At 36.5% G+C, this 21,549-nt stretch overlaps 1 protein-coding gene across 2 annotated transcripts; it reads right to left on the bottom strand.

Annotated features, from left to right (window-relative positions):
• Positions 1 to 376: 376 nt before the first annotated feature.
• LOC110882297 lies at positions 377 to 2,226 on the bottom strand. Of its 2 annotated transcripts, XR_004887272.1 has the most exons (7): positions 1,900 to 2,223; positions 1,628 to 1,722; positions 1,488 to 1,555; positions 1,314 to 1,389; positions 1,111 to 1,170; positions 996 to 1,039; positions 377 to 703 (listed from the first exon to the last, which is right to left on the bottom strand). XR_004887272.1 is itself a non-coding variant. In XM_035987152.1 (6 exons), the coding sequence occupies exons 1-6, from the start codon at positions 1,981 to 1,983 to the stop codon at positions 691 to 693; spliced, it is 372 nt and encodes a 123-aa protein (XP_035843045.1). In that variant the 5' UTR covers positions 1,984 to 2,226; the 3' UTR covers positions 377 to 690. The 2 variants fall into 2 exon arrangements, 1 of the variants encoding a protein (XP_035843045.1); XM_035987152.1 differs by lacking the exon at positions 1,488 to 1,555 and having other exon boundaries at positions 1,900 to 2,226.
• Positions 2,227 to 21,549: the final 19,323 nt, after the last annotated feature.

Here is a 21,549-nt window from a genome sequence, read left to right as displayed (position 1 = left end):
AAATTATTTGCCACCGCTTCTTGTTTGCTATGGTCCACCTTGTTTGCTACCGATTTGCCACCATTTAACCACCATGTTTGCTACCGATTTGCCACCATTTAACCACCATTTTCATTGAAAAGTTGCTACGGTCCACCTTGTTTGCTACTGAATTACCACCATTTAACCACCATGTTTGCTACCGATTTGCCACCATTTAACCACCATTTTCATTGAAAACCGGTGGGTATTTAGCGAGCTTGTTGAATTGTTTGATACCATTTTGTGATTGCTTGAATATTAGTTTTTTATTCAGGTTGATTTATCATTTTTCCTTGCTTTTTTCATAAAAATTACATAATCAATAAAATTACAAAATTATATAAAAAGTCTAATAAGATCACGAAAACCCAAAATTATATAAAACTTATGTGTATCAAAAGCATATAAAACATTCTAATAGAAATACCAGCTAAAACATCAAATAACTAAAAAATCCTAATACGATAAACATCGAAACATTCAAAACCAAATATTTGTAGCCTATCTTCAAATTGTATTTGTAAACAACTTCAATTTGTGACATCGTATCGAGCATAGCATCGTTATCCACCTTATCTTTTTCTTTTTCAGCCAACAACCCGGCAATAATTCCATTTAGCCTTTCTTTTTCTTCATCATTTTCCTTAACGAGCTCCTTGATAACTAAGTTCAACTTTTCAATCTACAAAACAACCAATGATAACTAATTTCAACTTTTCAATCTACAAAAAATTCCCTTTATTGTTGTTTCCGGTTTCCAGTTTTACTACTATTTCCAGTTTTAGAAAATCACGATATTCAACCTGACACTATCTTGACCCCATCAACCAACACGCTTGTCTTGCATTGTCTAACATAGACTAAGGATTTCAATTCTAAAATCTAGTGTTTGATTCGATATAGTAGACATTTAGACGTTAGAAGTCGGTGTACAAACCACAGACATGAAATTGGTATCATAACGAAGAATTTACCTATGCATAAAAATCTTGTTAGACAATTGCTTCCTTGGTAGCACCTACGTGCGAGAAAACAAAGAGCTATTAGCAATGAAATGGGAAAAAAATAAGTCTACTATCAAAATATTACCTCAAACATGGAAATTTGGTGAGACATCGCTTCCCGCGTTCGCAATAGCTCAAGTAAAAGCTGGTATTAAAAAATAACAATGAAAATATAAGATGCTCACTTAAACCGTCATTCAGTGAAAATATAAAATGTTATGACAATGAAAATATTTTGGTGAGTAGAATCTTCACCACTGATATGACAATGAAAATATAAAATGTTACCATAATATAACCTTGAACCCTTTCATCGAACATGTGACAGAAGGAGCAACAAAGCAAGCCCTTTATTTTGAAAAGTCTGCAAAAAAGGACAGTCTTGAAACATAAGATGCTCACTTAAACTGTCATTAATTAATGTAAAAAGAAAAAAAAACAGAGCAGCATATGGAAAATCACATGCATAAGTGTGTTGAGAACATATTTACAAGACCTTGAAGAGGGACAAACAGGCTAATATCAATGTCCTTGCAAAAAAAAACCATATAAAATCAAATCCAAGTGTGAAAGATATATAATATAAGTAGAGCAGCGATTACCTTAGTTGCCAAACATAATGCAAGCCTGTTAGCATACTGGTGCAGGGATAACCAGCCCTAAATGATAGAAAGCTGATGAGGGGATTGGAGCAAACCTGGAAAAGAATAAAAATGCAAGATGAGTGTATCGAACAAGCGTGAACAGCCAAAAACCCAACTATTCTATTAATGGCACGTAAAAGCGTCAACCAATCAAAACAGAGCATTGTAGATCACGATGGCTTTTGTAGGTATATATAATTTTCTAAGTATATACTTTTACTCATTTTAACCTTTTTATGGAAGTACTTCTCCATAACATGAAGAGATCCCTTCATAGTGAGACAATATTTCACGTTAAAACGATCACCAAGCATCTAAACATCATATTAACAAGATTCCCATTAAAGCCTATATGTTAGATAACTTAAATGGTTAATTTAACAATCAATTTAAGTGAAACATTGTTCAAATATTTGTTCAACCATAAACAACTAACCAAAGTCATACCAAGACCCAAAGTCAAACCTGCCCCCACAAACAACTAACCTAAGTCAAACCTGCCCCCCACTTACATATCTTGGAGTATGCTCTCGATCAATTGCTGTATATGGTTTCTCATAAAAACCCAAAGCTCTGTCAACTTACTTAAAAAGAGAAAAAAATAGAATTTAATACACTTATATCATATAGACACCATATGTATACCTGGACCTAGCTACACACAAAAGATTACAATAGAGATTACTGCATATTTAAACATATTATACAGGATCATTCATGGATACTTTTATATGTATGATGGAGTTTTTTATACTTACACTACTAGAAAAATTAAAATTTCTGACACCATTTTCCGTAGGAAATGCATCACAACTCGCGATTTTCTACGAATTTGTGATAAAATGCATATTTAGGAAAACCACTCGTAGAAAACTGGTATCTTACGCATTTTCTACGCATTTTCCTACCCATTTCTGAAAGAAAAGGGCTGTCACAAATTTCTACACATTTTCTACACATTTTCCTACCCATTTAACGGAAGTTAATTTTTCATTTTTGCTACACAATTGTCACGAAATTTAATTTTTATATTTTTTCATAGTTTATGACAAATTTCTGACTACATGTTTACTACGCATTTTTGACGAATTTGTAATAAATAAAATGAAAAAAGAAAAGGTTTTTGGCGATATATTTTGTGTCACAAACTCGTCAGTAAAAATATCTTTTGTTTAAAGAAAATATTTTTTCTTGTTTTATTCTATTTATAAATCATCCGAGAGATCTGATACAAAAGCAAATAAAACTAAAAAATATACAAATTTAATAACATTAATCATAAATTTATACAAATTTACACACAAAAAATATATAAAATCTACGTACATAAAGAAAATAAAATTACATATTCTTTTAACAAATTCAATAACATTTCTATCTATCTTAATTTTTATAAAATCTCGGTCCATCAACGGAACTCGAACCAAATCTTGAGCGAAACGTAACCCAAATCGCAGTCGCCTGAACCGAGCCATCATCTGCTGAACCGCCAAACAGAACTAATGTGGTCTGATCAATCGGATTCAACAACCAGAATTTAGAGAGAAAACAAGGGAGAGATCGGGACAATTTTTCTGCATAACTCCTTCATAACCAAAACAAACACATATAAAAGGAAATTACAACTACCCACTACCCACATGGAGGAGATCTCCTTTATTTTAGGAACACTCCTGGAACACAAACCTACTGACAAAACATAATGGAAAAAAACATAGAAACACATAATGAAAATTAACTTAAGGTCCCGTAGTGACAATGCCTTCGGTACACATCAAGAACATCAGAGTAACATCTTTCAACACCTGAACATCATCTGCTGGATTGTTGACCGGATTACTTGTCGGAGACAGGTAACACCGCCGCCATTGTCGGCGCTTCTGGTCGTCGGTCCGACTGCCGTCAATATGATACAAAGATCTGACTCCCAGATACAATCAAGAGCATCAATTTGCTTAAGAAATGCAAATTGACACAAATTAAAAACCCTAAGACGAAGGAGAAGGAGAACTCAAAATACCAAGATCTAATTCTGATATACAAACTGTAACGACTCACCCAAAAATATCCTAAAACGCTCCATAAGTGGAAACCCGAACCCCTGAAACCCTAATGTACATGAAAAACCAAGAAAACAAGAAATTTGGATTTCAGGCGGGCCGCGAGGCGCCCTAGTTTCAGCCTATAAATAGCAGTCGATGGTTTCCTTCCATTTCGCTTAATTCTTTTCTTTCTATTAGCTTCTATTATAGTAAAATAGTAGCTCAGGATTATACCTTCTAAATCCCGAAACTCTACCCGTTATTAGGGTAATAACTCTAATCACTGGTACGATACTTTATCCGATCGATTGAGACTATATGATGGATGTTTAAGTGCTACTCAAACTCGGGTTATACTTTGTCATTCGTCGTGAATTCGATGGATGTTTAAGTATCGCACTTTGTCATTCGTTGTGAGGGTTTCTATCTCGTGATTATCGTTAAAGTTGAATTGAGTTAATACACTAATACGAGTTCCATTGTATCTAGAAATTAGAACTCGTAAACTGAGAATCACTAGAATACTTAATAGTTAAGTAAACTTAGTTGTTAAGGAAACTTAGCAGTTAAGCTAGTCAATTAATCTGCTAATTAAGTTAAGTAATCAACTAAGCAAATTATAAGAGTTAAGATAAATTAATTAGTTAAGTAGTTAATTAATTAATTAAGTTAAGCAAGATTAATTAAGCTAAGCAGGAGTAATTAAGCTAAGCAGGATTAATTAAGCTAAGCTAAGCAAGATTAATTAAGCTAAGTAAGATTTATTAATCACCTAAATAGATATACATGAAAAATAAATATATATGGGGTCGAGTATATGAGAACGTTTACTATTAATAATTAAATATATTATTTTTGACCTTACTCCGTTTTTAATGAAACTTAGGTTAAAACATAGATAAAAATATGCTCGTTCTAAAGACATATTCGTCGTTTTATAAAACGTCATATTTTAAAAGTTATACGAGAAAAACGAGTGAAGCAGCTGAATTAATATATATAAGCAAGCTAGCTAGCATGTTAAGCAGGTAGGTAGACATGTCAATTTATCCCCCATCGACCAAAAAGATTGTTGAGGTGCTTGCTTGCTTGCTTTAAATAAGAACCTAGGATTTCATTCTTCCTTGCTCATTTCTTTTCTTCTTATCTCTATACGTTGGTGTTCTGACCAATAATCACCAAAGCGATGTTCTGTCCGATCGATTCAGGAACCATCTAACGAATGCCAAAGTGTTGTGCTTTGTGAATTTCGTTAAACGGAATCCAAAGTACTATACTTTGTGAGTTCGTTAAACGGATGCCAAAGTACTATACTTTGTGAGTTCGTTAAACGGATGCCAAAGTACTATACTTTGTGAATTCTGTTAAGGTTCGAATCTCGTGACTACCGTTAAGGTTTGATTTGGGTTTTACACAAATACGTATTCCATTCTGTTAAACTATATGTTTAACTACCAGAATACTCCCAACTACACACTTACAATCAAACAAGCTGTTAAATCATCAGAAGATCCAGAACAATAAAATATACGCTTAATTATCAGAAGGAGTAGAGTCAAGAAGCTTGTTAAATCAATACTACATGCTTATGAAGTGAGTCATTCTCTTTTTATCAACTGTTTTACAATACTCCAAATTATTTTCAAAGTTATAATTACAGTGATTAAGTTTATGTAATCACCAAATTACAGCCGGTATGTGGGGTATTGTGCACAGTACTATAGTTTTTATCACTTTAGGTGGGTGAACCTAATTAGTGATACCCGTCACCATTGGGGCAGCCAATGGGGGATATGACCACAGTCACCGAAGCGAGTCGAGTGACAAATACTGTGGGTAGTTGGTTTGATTTCAGAAACATTGTAATCTCTCTTAATACTGTAAATTATAACAAATGTGTCATTTTAAGTAAAATGAATTATTCACTCAGTATTTCCCTGCTGACAAAACCTTTTTAAAACGCGTTTCAGGTAATTACAGTAGATTGGAGTAAGGATTGGATCCGGCACTGAAGGACTTCAAGAAGTGGCTTATTTTATTAACTAAATCAACTTAAGAAATATTGTTTTTGGGTTTATCCCTTATTAAAAGCTACCTTTGTAAAACATGGAATTATTCCATCTATTTAAATAAATTCCGGTGTTTTCTAAACTCTGATATTTTTCCTAACTCACGGTCCTGATGAAATTTCCGCTGCAATGTTTTTCAAAAAAAAAAAATTAAAAATAACCACAGGTACCTCGGGCTGCTCGCGACTCCCGATTCCGGCTAGGATGGGGTCGGGGGTCGTGACACAAGGTGGTATCAGAGCCACTACTTTAAGCCTATAAGTGTTGTGATAATAATACTTAAGCTTAAATAAAAGAGTTAGGAGATTGCTATTAACTGGTAGCACATCTGATAGCATTTAGACTTGAACATAAGAAAAGATGCCTTAGTATAAGCTAAGCCACTTGTTTAAATAATTAGGTGTTGTAATAATACCTGAGTTTAAACGGAGAGTTAGGAACTTAATATTATCTGATAGCACTCAGGATGATATTTAGACTTGAACTTAAGAATTTTGCCTTAATATAAGCTTCAAGATAAATTACTTATATAAGTATAATGTAATGAATATTGATATACCATAAGAATGGTAATTAGAATATTGCAAGATATGATAAATAAGCAATAACACTTAATTGCTATTAATCCTTGCTTATTTGATATTACTTGGTCTAGATTAAAGATATGTTATGGAAATACAAATTTCCTTGATTCTGGATAAAAGCTCTATAAAAGAGGCACTTTTAAAATCTTGAAAAGATACTATTTATGGGAAATAGAAAATTTTCTCCGGCAAAACTGGGTATAGAGTAGCAGACTCTCCAGCTTGTCTGGATATACTGAGATTACCTCTCCGGCGCAAATCGGATAAGATGGGGTATATAGTATGTCAAACAAGTGACAAGATTTTCCCTAAATAATATCATGACCTGATATCTGACTTGTTTTTGGAAATATGAATCCGTTAAATACATTGACCTTATAAACGGTATGTATATTATAACATGTGAAATATATGATTATATAGATATGTATATCTATAAGGAATTCCAAAAGTCAAATAAGAATAAAGCACAAGCATATGTGTCAATAATAAAATCTAGATTTCTTTATCAGGAATCTCTTGCATATATCTATAATTTCGATGTCAAACATTCTTTCGTTTGATTATCTACCTCGTAACTCGTACGACAAAATAATACTGAAAATCCATTAAGTTGGGACACCATCAAAAGTATAAGAATTTCCAATGCGTTACCATAAATTATTACCGCAAGTAAGAAACATGTAAAATTGTGCTAATGCACAAAGAAAACACACGAACTTAAAATTTTACGTCCACAGACGTCGAAGTATATCACACATAACTTTCGAGGCTAGACCTTTGGAAAAATATAATTGGGCATGACAACACCAAAGCAAATCCCGTCAGTGGAAGAACTACTAATCAAAAAAACAGAACTTAGCCATGTGATCCTATAAATGACATGAATCTTGCTGAGATACGATAGAACCAAATTTCACAACAATCGGTGTACAGTCTAATCAAAGTCATAACTATTGGCACTGCAAAAGAAGTCATATACCTTTATAATCCCCACTTTTATTCGATATTCTCTAGTAATATCACTTAACAACGGTTATCACACGAAATTCCAGATAAAATTCTTATATTCCTTTCGTTGCAATTCTGACTTCTGCCTATAATGAGTTGACTTTTGCAATCATCATACCATGAGGATTTCTTTCATAGTAGCAAATATTGATCCATTTCATTTCTTGGTAAATCCACACGCTACACATGCACTCTTTGTTGCGCATTCGGTTCATTTGAGTTATAAGACCCTAGGAGGGCATCATTCCAATTTGTTGTTTTATCAAAAGGTTCAAATCTCGTTTCGCTTTACTCGATCTTTGCATTGTAAACCGCGTTTTTACAAAGCGGTGACTCTTTAATATCGAATCAATAAATTTCTTGAAAAACTCGATTTTCATTTGAAGGGTATACATGGTTTCTGTTGTGATCATGACCAAACATCCTTATTAAAACTCGTTTTATCCAAACCAAGTAAACTTGCTCGCAATATGTATTCAATTCAAAGTCCCATATGATACTTTAGGCCATCACAATTCCAACAAGCACTTTGATTCTCTTGAACCATAACATGCTTGTTTGGTATTCGACTTCATTAAATCATTTCTTTAATCACGATCACCTTGTGGTGACGTTTTCACAAAATCTGAAGCTTGCGCTAATCTCAGATTTATTTATTTATTTATTTATTTATTTATTTATTTATTTATATTGAATCCGCTTTGTTGATTTATTCTATACAAGCGATCTTAACACAATCATGTGATAAGATAATGATATACAAATTTATTTCATATTTCAGTATATCTCTTAATAAGTTCTTACAGCATTAATCGAGCGTTTCATAATAAATATTGCTCTATCATCTTCGATCGAAAAACATTATACTGATTATATATAGAAACTTACATAAGTAATTACCTTATTTACAATATAATATTCCTATATTCAAAAATTCTTGTTAAACCATTAAGGTGAAGAATTTATTTAAATTTATGACTAGTTATTGTTATTTATTTTTGGTAATAATATATTAATAATAGTAGTATTAATATTATTTTAGGTATTAGGGTTATTGTCAGGAAACACATATTGGATAGCCTAGCCTTAGTTAGGCATGGACTGATCACCCATGTTTAAACAAGGCAGCACTAACCAATATCCAACCATGATAATAACTATTTAATGTATATAAATTAAGTCATCATACTTATTTAGTAAATTTCAATTATATATAAAAATATTTTTATATTATATATAGAAATATATATACTTTGTACTGTAAAGAGAAGACATATTTTCATAAAACAATTAAAAGGACGAATAAAATTATCTAAATAAATTGTCTAAGTATTCATGAACAAGACATATTATAAATAAATGTTCATCTTGATTAATATTTCACAACTATTAAATACTTATAGAAATATTCTTTTATAATATATATATATATATATATATATTAAAATATCAAATGTTATTTACGCAAGCCAATATTTAAGTATGCTTGATATTAAAATAAACATTTATAATTTTACTTTTATACCCTATTATAAAATCTTATAGTTAAACGTACTTGATTTTTAAAATGATAATCGTGAGTTCTAGGATATTGGGTAAACCTATTTATAAAACATACATCATTATTTTGTCAAAATTACCACGGGTTTTGATATTTTAAACCTATCTATATTTATTTATTATTCTACTTTATAATAACATAAAAGGAAAAGGTATTTAATAAATCGAAATATCACCTATCTTTAATCAAACATTTTGATTAAAATCATCTGAATACAATTATGTATTAAGACAAAAATACACTAACCCTATTATCTTTCGTGTATCCTTGCAATTCACTCATCTCAGCACATCGATTTTCTTATATCATAATTCAATATTTGACAAATCATTTTTATGCTTTTATTCCATTTTTGAACCTGTCGATTCTAAGTATTCTGCAGTTGCCAATCAAAGTAAGCTTTCTTTTGACAAAGAATTTTATTGATCCTAAAAATCCTTCACATTCAAATATCTATTGATCATATATCTTTTGGCTTGAACCTAATCACCTTGGAAACTATATCATTTCATCTCATTCGTTTGAACATCTCATCTTTTGAAATATCCAGATTCGCTTCCTTGAAACTCTCAGTTAATTTCGAAAACGGTGAATTTATTCGGTCACCATAATTATTGAGTTCATTCAATCATAACAATACCTTGCAGTATCCGTATAAATTTGTAGCCTGTGCTAATAATAAACCCTATTCATACGTCATTCGTTTGATTCGTCATTTTAATATTCTTGGTACAATTATGTACTCAGATTACGATACACTAAATTCTATTGTCTAATGTATCCTTACCATTTAAGTAAACCATATTGATTTTCGGGATAATCATTAACAAATCATTTCTCATACTTCCATTCACAAATAGAGATTTATCAATTCAGAATCTCCCTTAATTGATCAGAGTAAGTTCCTTTCTGACATTAAATCCTATTGTTTCTCCAAGTCATTTTATTTCAAAATTCATGCCTATCAAATATCTTTTGATTCCATCCCATAATATATTGTTTCTATTAATTAAAAGAAGTAACATAACCCCAAGAAGATATCATAGTCCAAACCTCGAGGACGAGATTTAAAACAAGGTGGGGAGGATGTAACGACTCACCCAAAAATATCCTAAAATGCTCCGTAAGTGGAAACCCGAACCCCTGAAACCCTAATGTACATGAAAAACCAAGAAATTTGGATTTCAGGCGGGCCGTGAGGCGCCCTAGTTTCAGCCTATAAATAGCAGTCGATGGTTTCGTTCCATTTCGCTCAATTCTTTTCTTTCTATTAGCTTCTATTATAGTAAAATAGTAGCTCGGGATTATACCTTCTAAATCCCGAAACTCTGCCCGTTATTAGGGTAATAACTCTAATCACTGGTACGATACTTTATCCGATCGATTGAGACTATATGATGGATGTTTAAGTGCTACTCAAACTCGGGTTATACTTTGCCATTCGTCGTGAATTCGATGGATGTTTAAGTATCGCACTTTGTCATTCGTTGTGAGGGTTTCTATCTCGTGATTATCGTTAAAGTTGAATTGAGTTAATACACTAATACGAGTTCCATTGTATCTAGAAATTAGAACTCTTAAACTGAGAATCGCTAGAATACTTAATAGTTAAGTAAACTTAGTTGTTAAGGAAACTTAGCAGTTAAGCTAGTCAATTAATCTGCTAATTAAGTTAAGTAATCAACTAAGCAAATTATAAGAGTTAAGATAAATTAATTAGCTAAGTAGTTAATTAATTAATTAAGTTAAGCAAGATTAATTAAGCTAAGCAGGAGTAATTAAGCTAAGCAGGATTAGTTAAGCTAAGCTAAGCAAGATTAATTAAGCTGAGTAAGATTTATTAATCACCTAAATAGATATACATGAAAAATAAATATATATGGGGTCGAGTATATGAGAACGTTTACTATTAATAATTAAATATATTATTTTTGACCTTACTCCGTTTTTAATGAAACTTAGGTTAAAACATAGATAAAAATATGCTCGTTCTAAAGACATACTCGTCGTTTTATAAAACGTCATATTTTAAAAGTTATACGAGAAAAACGAGTGAAGCAGCTGAATTAATATATATAAGCAAGCTAGCTAGCATGTCAAGCAGGTAGGTAGACATGTCAATTTATCCCCCATCGACCAAAAAGATTGTTAAGGTGCTTGCTTGCTTTAAATAAGAACCTAGGATTTCATTCTTCCTTGCTCATTTCTTTTCTTCTTATCTCTATACGTTGGTGTTCTAACCAATAATCACCAAAGCGATGTTCTGTCTGATCGATTCAGGAACCATCTAACGAATGCCAAAGTGTTGTGCTTTGTGAATTTCGTTAAACGGAATCCAAAGTACTATACTTTGTGAGTTCGTTAAACGGATGCCAAAGTACTATACTTTGTGAGTTCGTTAAACGGATGCCAAAGTACTATACTTTGTGAGTTCGTTAAACGGATGCCAAAGTACTATACTTTGTGAATTCTGTTAAGGTTCGAATCTCGTGACTACCATTAAGGTTTGATTTGGGTTTTACATAAATACGTATTCCATTCTGTTAAACAATATGTTTAACTACCAGAATACTCCCAACTACACACTTTTAATCAAACAAGCTGTTAAATCATCAGAAGATCCAGAACAATAAAATATACGCTTAATTATCAGAAGGAGTAGAATCAAAAAGCTTGTTAACTCAATACTACATGCTTATGAAGTGAGTCATTCTCTTTTTATCAACTGTTTTACAATACTCCAAACTATTTTCAAAGTTATAATTACAGTGATTAAGTTTATGTAATCACCAAATTACAGCCGGTATGTGGGGTATTGTGCACAGTACTATAGTTTTTATCACTTTAGGTCGGCGAACCTAATTAGTGATACCCGTCACCATTGGGGCAGCCAATGGGGGATATGAGCACAGTCACCGAAGCGAGTCGAGTGACAAATACTGTGGGTAGTTGGTTTGATATCAGAAACATTGTAATCTCTCTTAATACTGTAAATTATAACAAATGCGTCATTTTAAGTAAAATGAATGATTCACTCAGTATTTCCCTGCTGACAAAACCTTTTTAAAACGTGTTTCAGGTAATTACAGTAGATTGGAGTAAGGATTGGATCCGGCACTGAAGGACTTCAAGAAGTGGCTTATTTTATTAATTAAATCAACTTAAGAAATATTGTTTTTGGGTTTATCCCTTATTAAAAGCTACCTTTGTAAAACATGGAATTATTCCATCTATTTAAATAAAATCCGATGTTTTCTAAACTCTGATATTTTTCCTAACTCACGGTCCTGATGAAATTTCCGCTGCAATGTTTTTCAAAAAAAAAATTAAAAATAACCACCAGTACCACGGGCTGCTCGCGACTCCCGATTCCGGCTAGGATGGGGTCGGGGGTCGTGACACAAACACACAATTTCAATTCATTAAATGAATAAAACTCATGATTCCAGCTTCAATTTCACAAATCGAAATAAAAAAATTTAATAAAAGGCCGAAAAGATTACCTGAAAAGGTGAAATTGCTTGTGTTTATTCTGCAAGAGGCTGAGTTCTTCAATGTAAGGGAGGGAGGGGGAGCAGCAATTTAGAATTTTGGTAGAGTTCTTTGATTAAAACCCTAATTAATCAATTTTTTAAACGCGCGGATCAATTAAAAAATTATCCCGCCTAATTAAATTTTCATGTTGCCACCGCTAATATGGTGGCAATTAAAAGATACAGGATGATTTAGACACATTTTTATAATACTTATTAAAATTATTTGATATTTTCCACAAATTTGCTACCGAAAGTAAACGGTAGCAAATTTTCCTACCATTTTGCTACCCTATCATACTAAATACACATATGTGACAACCCGACTTCTGGAGGTTAGTATTATTCTAGTTTCCGACTCCTTTGTTGTATTTGCATATCCTAGATCAGTGTGTTAGTGGGTATAGGTTACAAACTCGTATTTGTTACATCTTTCAAGTTGGGATCCTTCGACCGAAAGGTCCAACCTTCGAAGGATCATCCAACCTTCGAAAGTTCACGAAATATATCCTTCGACCCAAAATGGGATCCTTTGACAATCTCTCGGACTAGGAAGGATCCTTCGAGACAATGATCAATCCTTCGATGTGAGGCCCAGTCTTTCGGCCCACGAGTTTAAGGATATATTTAGAACTTACGTGTGGGTTACGAACAGTTGCGAACCCTAGTGCTCTCTTGTGCGACGGCAGAAGGCAGGATCCCCTCATCTCGAAGCATCATCGCATCTATTCGATCTTGTGGTTAGTAATATTATTATTTCGATTGTGTGACTCGATTATAAATGACAATAAGATAGTGGTTTGTAATTGTGTTAGATCTTACTCGTTGATCCTGTTTATATGTATTCGTACTCGTGTATGATTGACACGTAGCGTTTATGTGTGATCTGTGATAACTATATTGCTTGAAAAAGGTAGATCGTTAGAGATTATACGTTAAGTCTTGGTGACTAGTTAGCATGAATGTTAGGGTCGATAAAGGTCTCGTTTTGTTATAAGGAACAACATAGACTACTGGGTTAAACAGGATCGATCAAGATACATGTTTACGGTGATGTTTGTTACCCAGTTAGGGTTCCGTTTCGTAACTGATTGATCGAACATTAATTACTGAATTGTAACTGTTTGTTGTAACCGAAGGATAACTGGCATAGTCGAAAGATGAACAGTGAGTTCGAAACATAACTGTGTAGGTCGAAAGATAACTGTGTTAGTCGAAACATATCTGTTGTGCTCGAAAGATAACTGTGTTAGTCGAAACATATCTGTTGTGCTCGAAAGATAACTGTGTTAGTCGAAACATATCTATTGTGCTCGAAAGATAACTGTGTTAGTCGAAACATAACTGTGTTTGTTGAAAGATGTGAATCGAAAGATAATGTTGAAAGATAAGGAATATATCGAAAGATGTGTAATGTGTTGAAAGATAGTTGATGCATTGTGAACCGAAAGATGATACTTGTGTGCACCAGTTGGTGATCAATGTGAAACGATACGTGTTGTGCTTGTATGCAAACTGACTGTGATGTGTAACTATAATAGGGCTTGGTAAATCACCGTGGTTAAACGAATAATTAATTCTACCGAGCAATCCCAGGTGAGTTCACTACATTCGAGCATGCGTCCCAGTGGTTGGGGACAGTCAGTGGGTGTTCCATGGGGGAAATGAGTCTTTGGGTAAAAACGAGTATATTGGTTAATGATCTCACCTATCATCATTTGTAAGTCCCTCATCGGGTATTAGTTAGTAGCGCTACTTAGGTTTGGCACCCTCACCCCGTGCCTGTAGAGGACGGAGGTGAACTAATGACCCAGTCTGGCCCAGTACTAGATAGGAGTACGTGGGAAGGGCAGTCCGTGAGCCGTCCGTGTTTGGAAATGAGATATTAACAATATTACTTGCAGTGGTTATTGAACGATTTTACACACAACGGGTGATAAACATTTTCTAAAACTGTGAACTCGCCAGCTTTGTCTGATACACGTGTTACATGCTCGCAGGTCGTTAGGTATTCTGGAATTGGGAAGCTTGCTATCTGGGAGTGCTGGAGTGGTCATGGATCGAGGCTTTTGGATTAAAATACATGTGATACATTGGTTTTAAGCGTTATTATGAAACGATTGCTAAACAACTTAATACATGCTTCCGCTACACAACTTTTGAGAATTAATATTATGTTGACAACTTATGTGAGTAAATTAATGTCATGATTTATTTAAATATTTACCATTGGTTCAATGTGATTGGTGGCTCGAACTCTGATGCGTAACACGCCTCGCGGGGTTTCCGAAGGTGGAATTTTGGGGGTGTTACAGTTGGTATCAGAGCCACTGGTTATAGTGAACTAGGTTTTAAAACGATTCGTAAAACCAGACTATAACCGAACAACTTCGAAAATCGATCATGACACTCAGCACCAGATTGCAAGGTTCGATTCTCTCTCACTTTATACAGTACTTACTTAGCAGCCGCACACCCACAACGTATGTGAACTGAAACATTTAACACCATAGTGACTTGATAGTGTGACACTACTCTCCGACTCATGTAAACCATAGAACTGTGATATCATCTGTTGTGTTGTTTGAACGGGGGGAAACTTTGAGCGCGAGCTAAGAAGCACTGAGATAAGCATGCAAATTGCCTTATTATTATGGGTGCACACTTAATAATAACGCGGGGTGCATGCAAGTCCCAGTGAGACTTATCGAGCGTAAGGAGGGTTCTGCCCTGCTATGTGTGAACTTGGTAGTACGTAAATATCAGTATGATACTTGACTCTCATCTCGTTTCAACTTCTAAACCGGTTAATTCCCAACTATAGAAACATGAGTGAACGAGGACGCGGACAAGGCAACATCACCACGACACAGGCTGAGTTGACTGACCTAATCAACACCCGCGTGGCTGAGGCTTTAGCAGCCTATCAAGCTGGTACGGAATGTACCAAGCATCCTTACCCCCGTATTGTGTACACGACTTTTCACTTCCATAATGCGAGTCCCAGCGAGGTTTTTCATTTATAATGTGTACACGGCTTTCCACTCCTATTATTTGATTAATGTGACACACAACAGCCTATAGGAGGCATGGCAGTGAGTGACTCTTACATGAACACAAACTTTTTGAAACACGAACTTTTTCACTTCTCAGCAAACTTTTACGAACCTCGATGTTAACAAACAGTGCTTGAACACTCATCGGAACGCCTAGCAAACTGTGTAGAATGCTAGGTGCTTGTGCGAACGTTCCTGAGTTGGATGTGTTAGCGTTGAATGAATGGTTATTACCTTCCTCACTTGTCTTCATTTGTTTGGACCCAACACACTAACGCTCTAAACCTCGAAGTGCGATCGCTTTTGCAACACTCTTGAAACACACTGGGAATAATTCGAATCACTTGCTGGAATGGTGGACAAAAGGATGAGTGTGGTATCCTACCGACTTTAGTATTTGGACGACCCCGATTACCAGCAACGGACACCAGCGAACTGACTCCAATCTAAAACTTAACTCTGGTCAGCGACTCGTGGGAGTCAACTGTTACAAACCAATCTGAACTTTAGCAATGACAACCGATTTTAGTGTGGGATGTGTAAACTCCAACACAACGAGTAGCACCTTGGAACTCGGCACGAAGTGTGAAGAGAGGGGCATTGTGGTGGAAGAACGTGGCGTTCGGCTTCAAGCACCAACATTAGAGCAACAGTATTCGTGACACCCAGGTACTTGTAATAGTAGCCTACTGTAAGGGAAATGAAGGTGCCTCCGGCATGCATTGGACGTTGGTAATTCAAAACGACCACAACCAAGGGAGCGATGACGGTACGGGAGGAATCCGCGTGATTGTAACAATTACACCGGTAGTGGTGCTCACGGAAGGGAAGTTAGGATTGATGTGAGCAACGATAGGACAATAACAACATGGTGGTTTGGATGGGTAGAAAATCGTTTCGCCCTAATTCTGTTTAACCCGGATGATTCGCAAAACCAAACATGTTATGGAACCGGCTGATGACAAGTCACTGCGACCTCACGTGTTAGTTGGGACACAAACTCGACCCTACGGGAGACAGGCATGCGACACCGGTCTCACTCCTACTATCCTGGGTGGTTACGAGATAGTAGTCAATAATGGTTCATTAACTAGACAAATCACTCAGACGCGCCCGGTGTGAAGAAATTTAGCGTCACTTTATGCATTGAGGTAACAGAGTGGTGAGAAGATTTGCATCGTGTCGATAATGACAGCCCAGAAAGCGTTTATGAAGGGATGACCTCACTGTAGTAGCAACTAACTCTAATAATCAGATAAAGGACGATAGGAACGAGGATCTACCAATTGTTGTGACTAACCTCAATGTGCAACTCGAAGAACTTTCAGGCATATCACCACAATTATTAGTCAGAAACTCGTTGATCTCACGATCAGAGGAAGCTCCGAATACTTGTACTCTTACTGTCTTGCATCAGGATGGGTGCAAGAGCAGTATAAGCCACCATGAGGATTGTTCGGCAAGAAGGTCGTCAGACCCAGTCTTCGCGTTGGAAAGCCCCAGATATATCCGGGAAGATGAGCCTTTTGGTGTGTGTACTGATTAATGGGAACTCATCAAGGTGACAGACAAGGAACCGTTCTCTATGACCGTGTATTGACGACCCAACGACTAGTTGCCAGGAATGAGCTTTATCAGATGAAAGTTCAAGGGAAAAGATTGTTAAGGCGACACATCAGACGCAATTCAGACATGCGACTTTGTACCCATGACCTTGGGAGTAGTCATCACACCCGCAGCTTTACGTATCACGTGAACCAACCATGATTTTCGGTGACGTACCGAATCTGTCCCAAAGGAGAAGAACATCACAGGCATTCTTACATTAGAAGGACCCTGAGGGAGGAGCCATACCGTACGAAGTCTCGATAAATGTAACTTATGGGTTCGAGAGATGTCCTTGGTGAGTCATACAATCAACGAAGCAGGGATGCACATGAATCTCGCTAAGACTCGTTTCGGTTGGAACTGATCGACACTGAAGAATTCCTCGAGGATACAACGATTACTTGGTTCCGCTTATTATACTCGCAGATTAATCACAGGGATTCCGGAGGTCTCGTAGCTTAGACCGCTCTAGTACAGCCGAGTAATGAGATTGCGAAGGACAGAACAGGAGGACGCCTTTCCAACTTTCGAATTTTAACTCTGCAAGACGCTGAGCATCGTTTTACCCAAGGGTGTGGGTAATACAGTGGTATATCATCATGTTTGAATCGGAGACCCAGATACACGCCGACGCAACACAAGAAAGTGACGACTTACGTAATGGAGTTACAAAGAAGAACAACACGACACACAACCGGTGGAAGAAATCGTGGCCTTTGGATTCACTTGGAGGCATTACTTGGACGGTACCGAACGCGTTACTTAGACCGATCACAAGGGCCTCCCGTGTACCCTGGCCACGAAAGAAGCTTTATCAGTTGATGAGAACGCTGGATGGAACTTTTGGATGATTACGACTGTGAGACCTGAACGTGCACGACCTTGCAGTACGCTATCCACTCTGACACACCTGACCAGACTCACCTAGTTCGAAGTGAAGACCTGTTGGAAGAGAATTCACAAGATGGGTTCATGTAAGGCATGGGGAAGCAACTATTGGCAGGACGGACGGCATTCGCTATCTCATGGAACAAATGTGGATCCCACTATACAGCAACCGTATGGAACTCATACTGAGCGAAGCACACCGACTCCGATGTTCCGGTAGTCTGGACTTGATAGGGGATATTAGGATTTTAAGTCTCGTATGAATAACCGGGCATGAAGGCCCCATAATACTACATATAACCGATGTCGGACATGTGCGAGAGTCAGGGTGGAACACCGGAAACCTACTTGTTTGAACAGTAACCGGGAACACCCATATGGGAACGGAAACAAACACCATGAAAATTGTCATTGGTTTACTTAAAACTCAGAACGGAACCGATATCACCTGGTGATCGTATATTGCCTCACGAAACCATCTCACTCTCATACAATCAAGAAAACTAGCGAGTCTTCACAAGCTGTGGATGTTCTTCTGAGAGAGGCGGTCTCAGGCACGAGGTGCCAACTTCTGTTACTTCTGACATTGGAGCTATACCTGATTTATGACAGGCAATACACGATATTCTCGGCTTACGTCTAGGCATGGGCATTTCGTATCACCGTGGGGCAAACGATCAGAGTAAACGAACCATCCTTGCACACGAAGACATGCTGTGAGCATGTGTATGGTTAACTTTAGTAGAACTGGAAGGACGCTTATCCTTGGGTGAGTTCTACAGCAGCTGTTACCGTATTAGTATGCATATAACCTTGTTTGAGGCATCGTTTGGACGGTAACGCTAATCTCCCTGTTGAATTAAGATGGGGGGATAATCTAATCACAGGTCCAGGACTTGAGCTCCAAACTCTTGAAGATTGTTTAGATCGGAAATTGTTTGATGGCAACGCGTAACTGCTAGGAAAACTGATGAGCTTAGGAAACTCTGAGAGTTTGTTGTGGACGAACGTGTCATAATCGAAAGTATCACCCTAGGGGGGGGGTGCGGTACGCTATAGTAAACATGGTAATCTTAGTTTTCGGCGCGTGGGAACATTCAAATTACTAGGATGAAACGGTGACATGGCTCACAAACTCGGACTAATTAACGGAGTGGGATAACTGTCGTAATGGTATGTACGCCATGGATGTAAGACCGTGTTGTCTGATGAAACACTTATGATACCCTTGTCGGAACCTGAAGTCATCGGAACAGTTGTATTTATCAGGGAACCTAGCGAAAACACGGACTAAAGAGTCAAGGTTCGCTAGCATAAGTTGTATAATAATCGTGTGAATTTGTTAAACCTCAATACGTGGACTGGAGTCTGCATAGGAATGTAGGGATCTGTTGAAACTTTAATATCCTCAATGGTTCAAGAGGTTGAACCAACCATGGTTACCACTGGTGAATTTCGGGACGAAATTCCTTTTCAAGTTGGGGATGATGTAACACCTGAGGAAAATCCGCAACAATCTTGAATTGTCACTTCACTCTCTTGTACCTGCTTGCCAAATTTCGGGACGAAATTTCTTTCAAGTTGGGGATGATGTGACAACCCGACTTCTGGAGGTTAGTATTATTCTAGTTTCCGACTCCTTTGTTGTATTTGCATATCCTAGATCAGTGTGTTAGTGGGTATAGGTTACAAACTCGTATTTGTTACATCTTTCAAGTTGGGATCCTTCGACCGAAAGGTCCAACCTTCGAAGGATCATCCAACCTTCGAAAGTTCACGAAATATATCCTTCGACCCAAAATGGGATCCTTTGACAATCTCTCGGACTAGGAAGGATCCTTCGAGACAATGATCAATCCTTCGATGTGAGGCCCAGTCTTTCGGCCCACGAGTTTAAGGATATATTTAGAACTTACGTGTGGGTTACGAACAGTTGCGAACCCTAGTGCTCTCTTGTGCGACGGCAGAAGGCAGGATCCCCTCATCTCGAAGCATCATCGCATCTATTCGATCTTGTGGTTAGTAATATTATTATTTCGATTGTGTGACTCGATTATAAATGACAATAAGATAGTGGTTTGTAATTGTGTTAGATCTTACTCGTTGATCCTGTTTATATGTATTCGTACTCGTGTATGATTGACACGTAGCGTTTATGTGTGATCTGTGATAACTATATTGCTTGAAAAAGGTAGATCGTTAGAGATTATACGTTAAGTCTTGGTGACTAGTTAGCATGAATGTTAGGGTCGATAAAGGTCTCGTTTTGTTATAAGGAACAACATAGACTACTGGGTTAAACAGGATCGATCAAGATACATGTTTACGGTGATGTTTGTTACCCAGTTAGGGTTCCGTTTCGTAACTGATTGATCGAACATTAATTACTGAATTGTAACTGTTTGTTGTAACCGAAGGATAACTGGCATAGTCGAAAGATGAACAGTGAGTTCGAAACATAACTGTGTAGGTCGAAAGATAACTGTGTTAGTCGAAACATATCTGTTGTGCTCGAAAGATAACTGTGTTAGTCGAAACATATCTGTTGTGCTCGAAAGATAACTGTGTTAGTCGAAACATATCTATTGTGCTCGAAAGATAACTGTGTTAGTCGAAACATAACTGTGTTTGTTGAAAGATGTGAATCGAAAGATAATGTTGAAAGATAAGGAATATATCGAAAGATGTGTAATGTGTTGAAAGATAGTTGATGCATTGTGAACCGAAAGATGATACTTGTGTGCACCAGTTGGTGATCAATGTGAAACGATACGTGTTGTGCTTGTATGCAAACTGACTGTGATGTGTAACTATAATAGGGCTTGGTAAATCACCGTGGTTAAACGAATAATTAATTCTACCGAGCAATCCCAGGTGAGTTCACTACATTCGAGCATGCGTCCCAGTGGTTGGGGACAGTCAGTGGGTGTTCCATGGGGGAAATGAGTCTTTGGGTAAAAACGAGTATATTGGTTAATGATCTCACCTATCATCATTTGTAAGTCCCTCATCGGGTATTAGTTAGTAGCGCTACTTAGGTTTGGCACCCTCACCCCGTGCCTGTAGAGGACGGAGGTGAACTAATGACCCAGTCTGGCCCAGTACTAGATAGGAGTACGTGGGAAGGGCAGTCCGTGAGCCGTCCGTGTTTGGAAATGAGATATTAACAATATTACTTGCAGTGGTTATTGAACGGTTTTACACACAACGGGTGATAAACATTTTCTAAAACTGTGAACTCGCCAGCTTTGTCTGATACACGTGTTACATGCTCGCAGGTCGTTAGGTATTCTGGAATTGGGAAGCTTGCTATCTGGGAGTGCTGGAGTGGTCATGGATCGAGGCTTTTGGATTAAAATACATGTGATACATTGGTTTTAAGCGTTATTATGAAACGATTGCTAAACAACTTAATACATGCTTCCGCTACACAACTTTTGAGAATTAATATTATGTTGACAACTTATGTGAGTAAATTAATGTCATGATTTATTTAAATATTTACCATTGGTTCAATGTGATTGGTGG

The sequence above is a fragment of the Helianthus annuus genome, chromosome 17 (genome assembly GCF_002127325.2).
Source record: "Helianthus annuus cultivar XRQ/B chromosome 17, HanXRQr2.0-SUNRISE, whole genome shotgun sequence".
NCBI lineage: Eukaryota > Viridiplantae > Streptophyta > Magnoliopsida > Asterales > Asteraceae > Helianthus > Helianthus annuus.
This window is presented reverse-complemented; position numbering and strand designations above follow the sequence as displayed.

What these genes read in the sequence shown, in the direction of transcription:
- LOC110882297 (XM_035987152.1), bottom strand. Translation starts at nt 1,983, where the DNA reads ATGCTTGGTGATCGTTTTAACGTGAAATATTGTCTCACTATGAAGGGA. An exon ending in AGAAGTACTTCCATAAAAAG is followed by an intron (nt 1,723 to 1,899) that starts GTTAAAATGAGT and finishes ATTCTTTTCCAG; the next exon opens with GTTTGCTCCAATCCCCTCAT. An exon ending in ACCAAATTTCCATGTTTGAG is followed by an intron (nt 1,040 to 1,110) that starts GTAATATTTTGA and finishes TCTCGCACGTAG; the next exon opens with GTGCTACCAAGGAAGCAATT.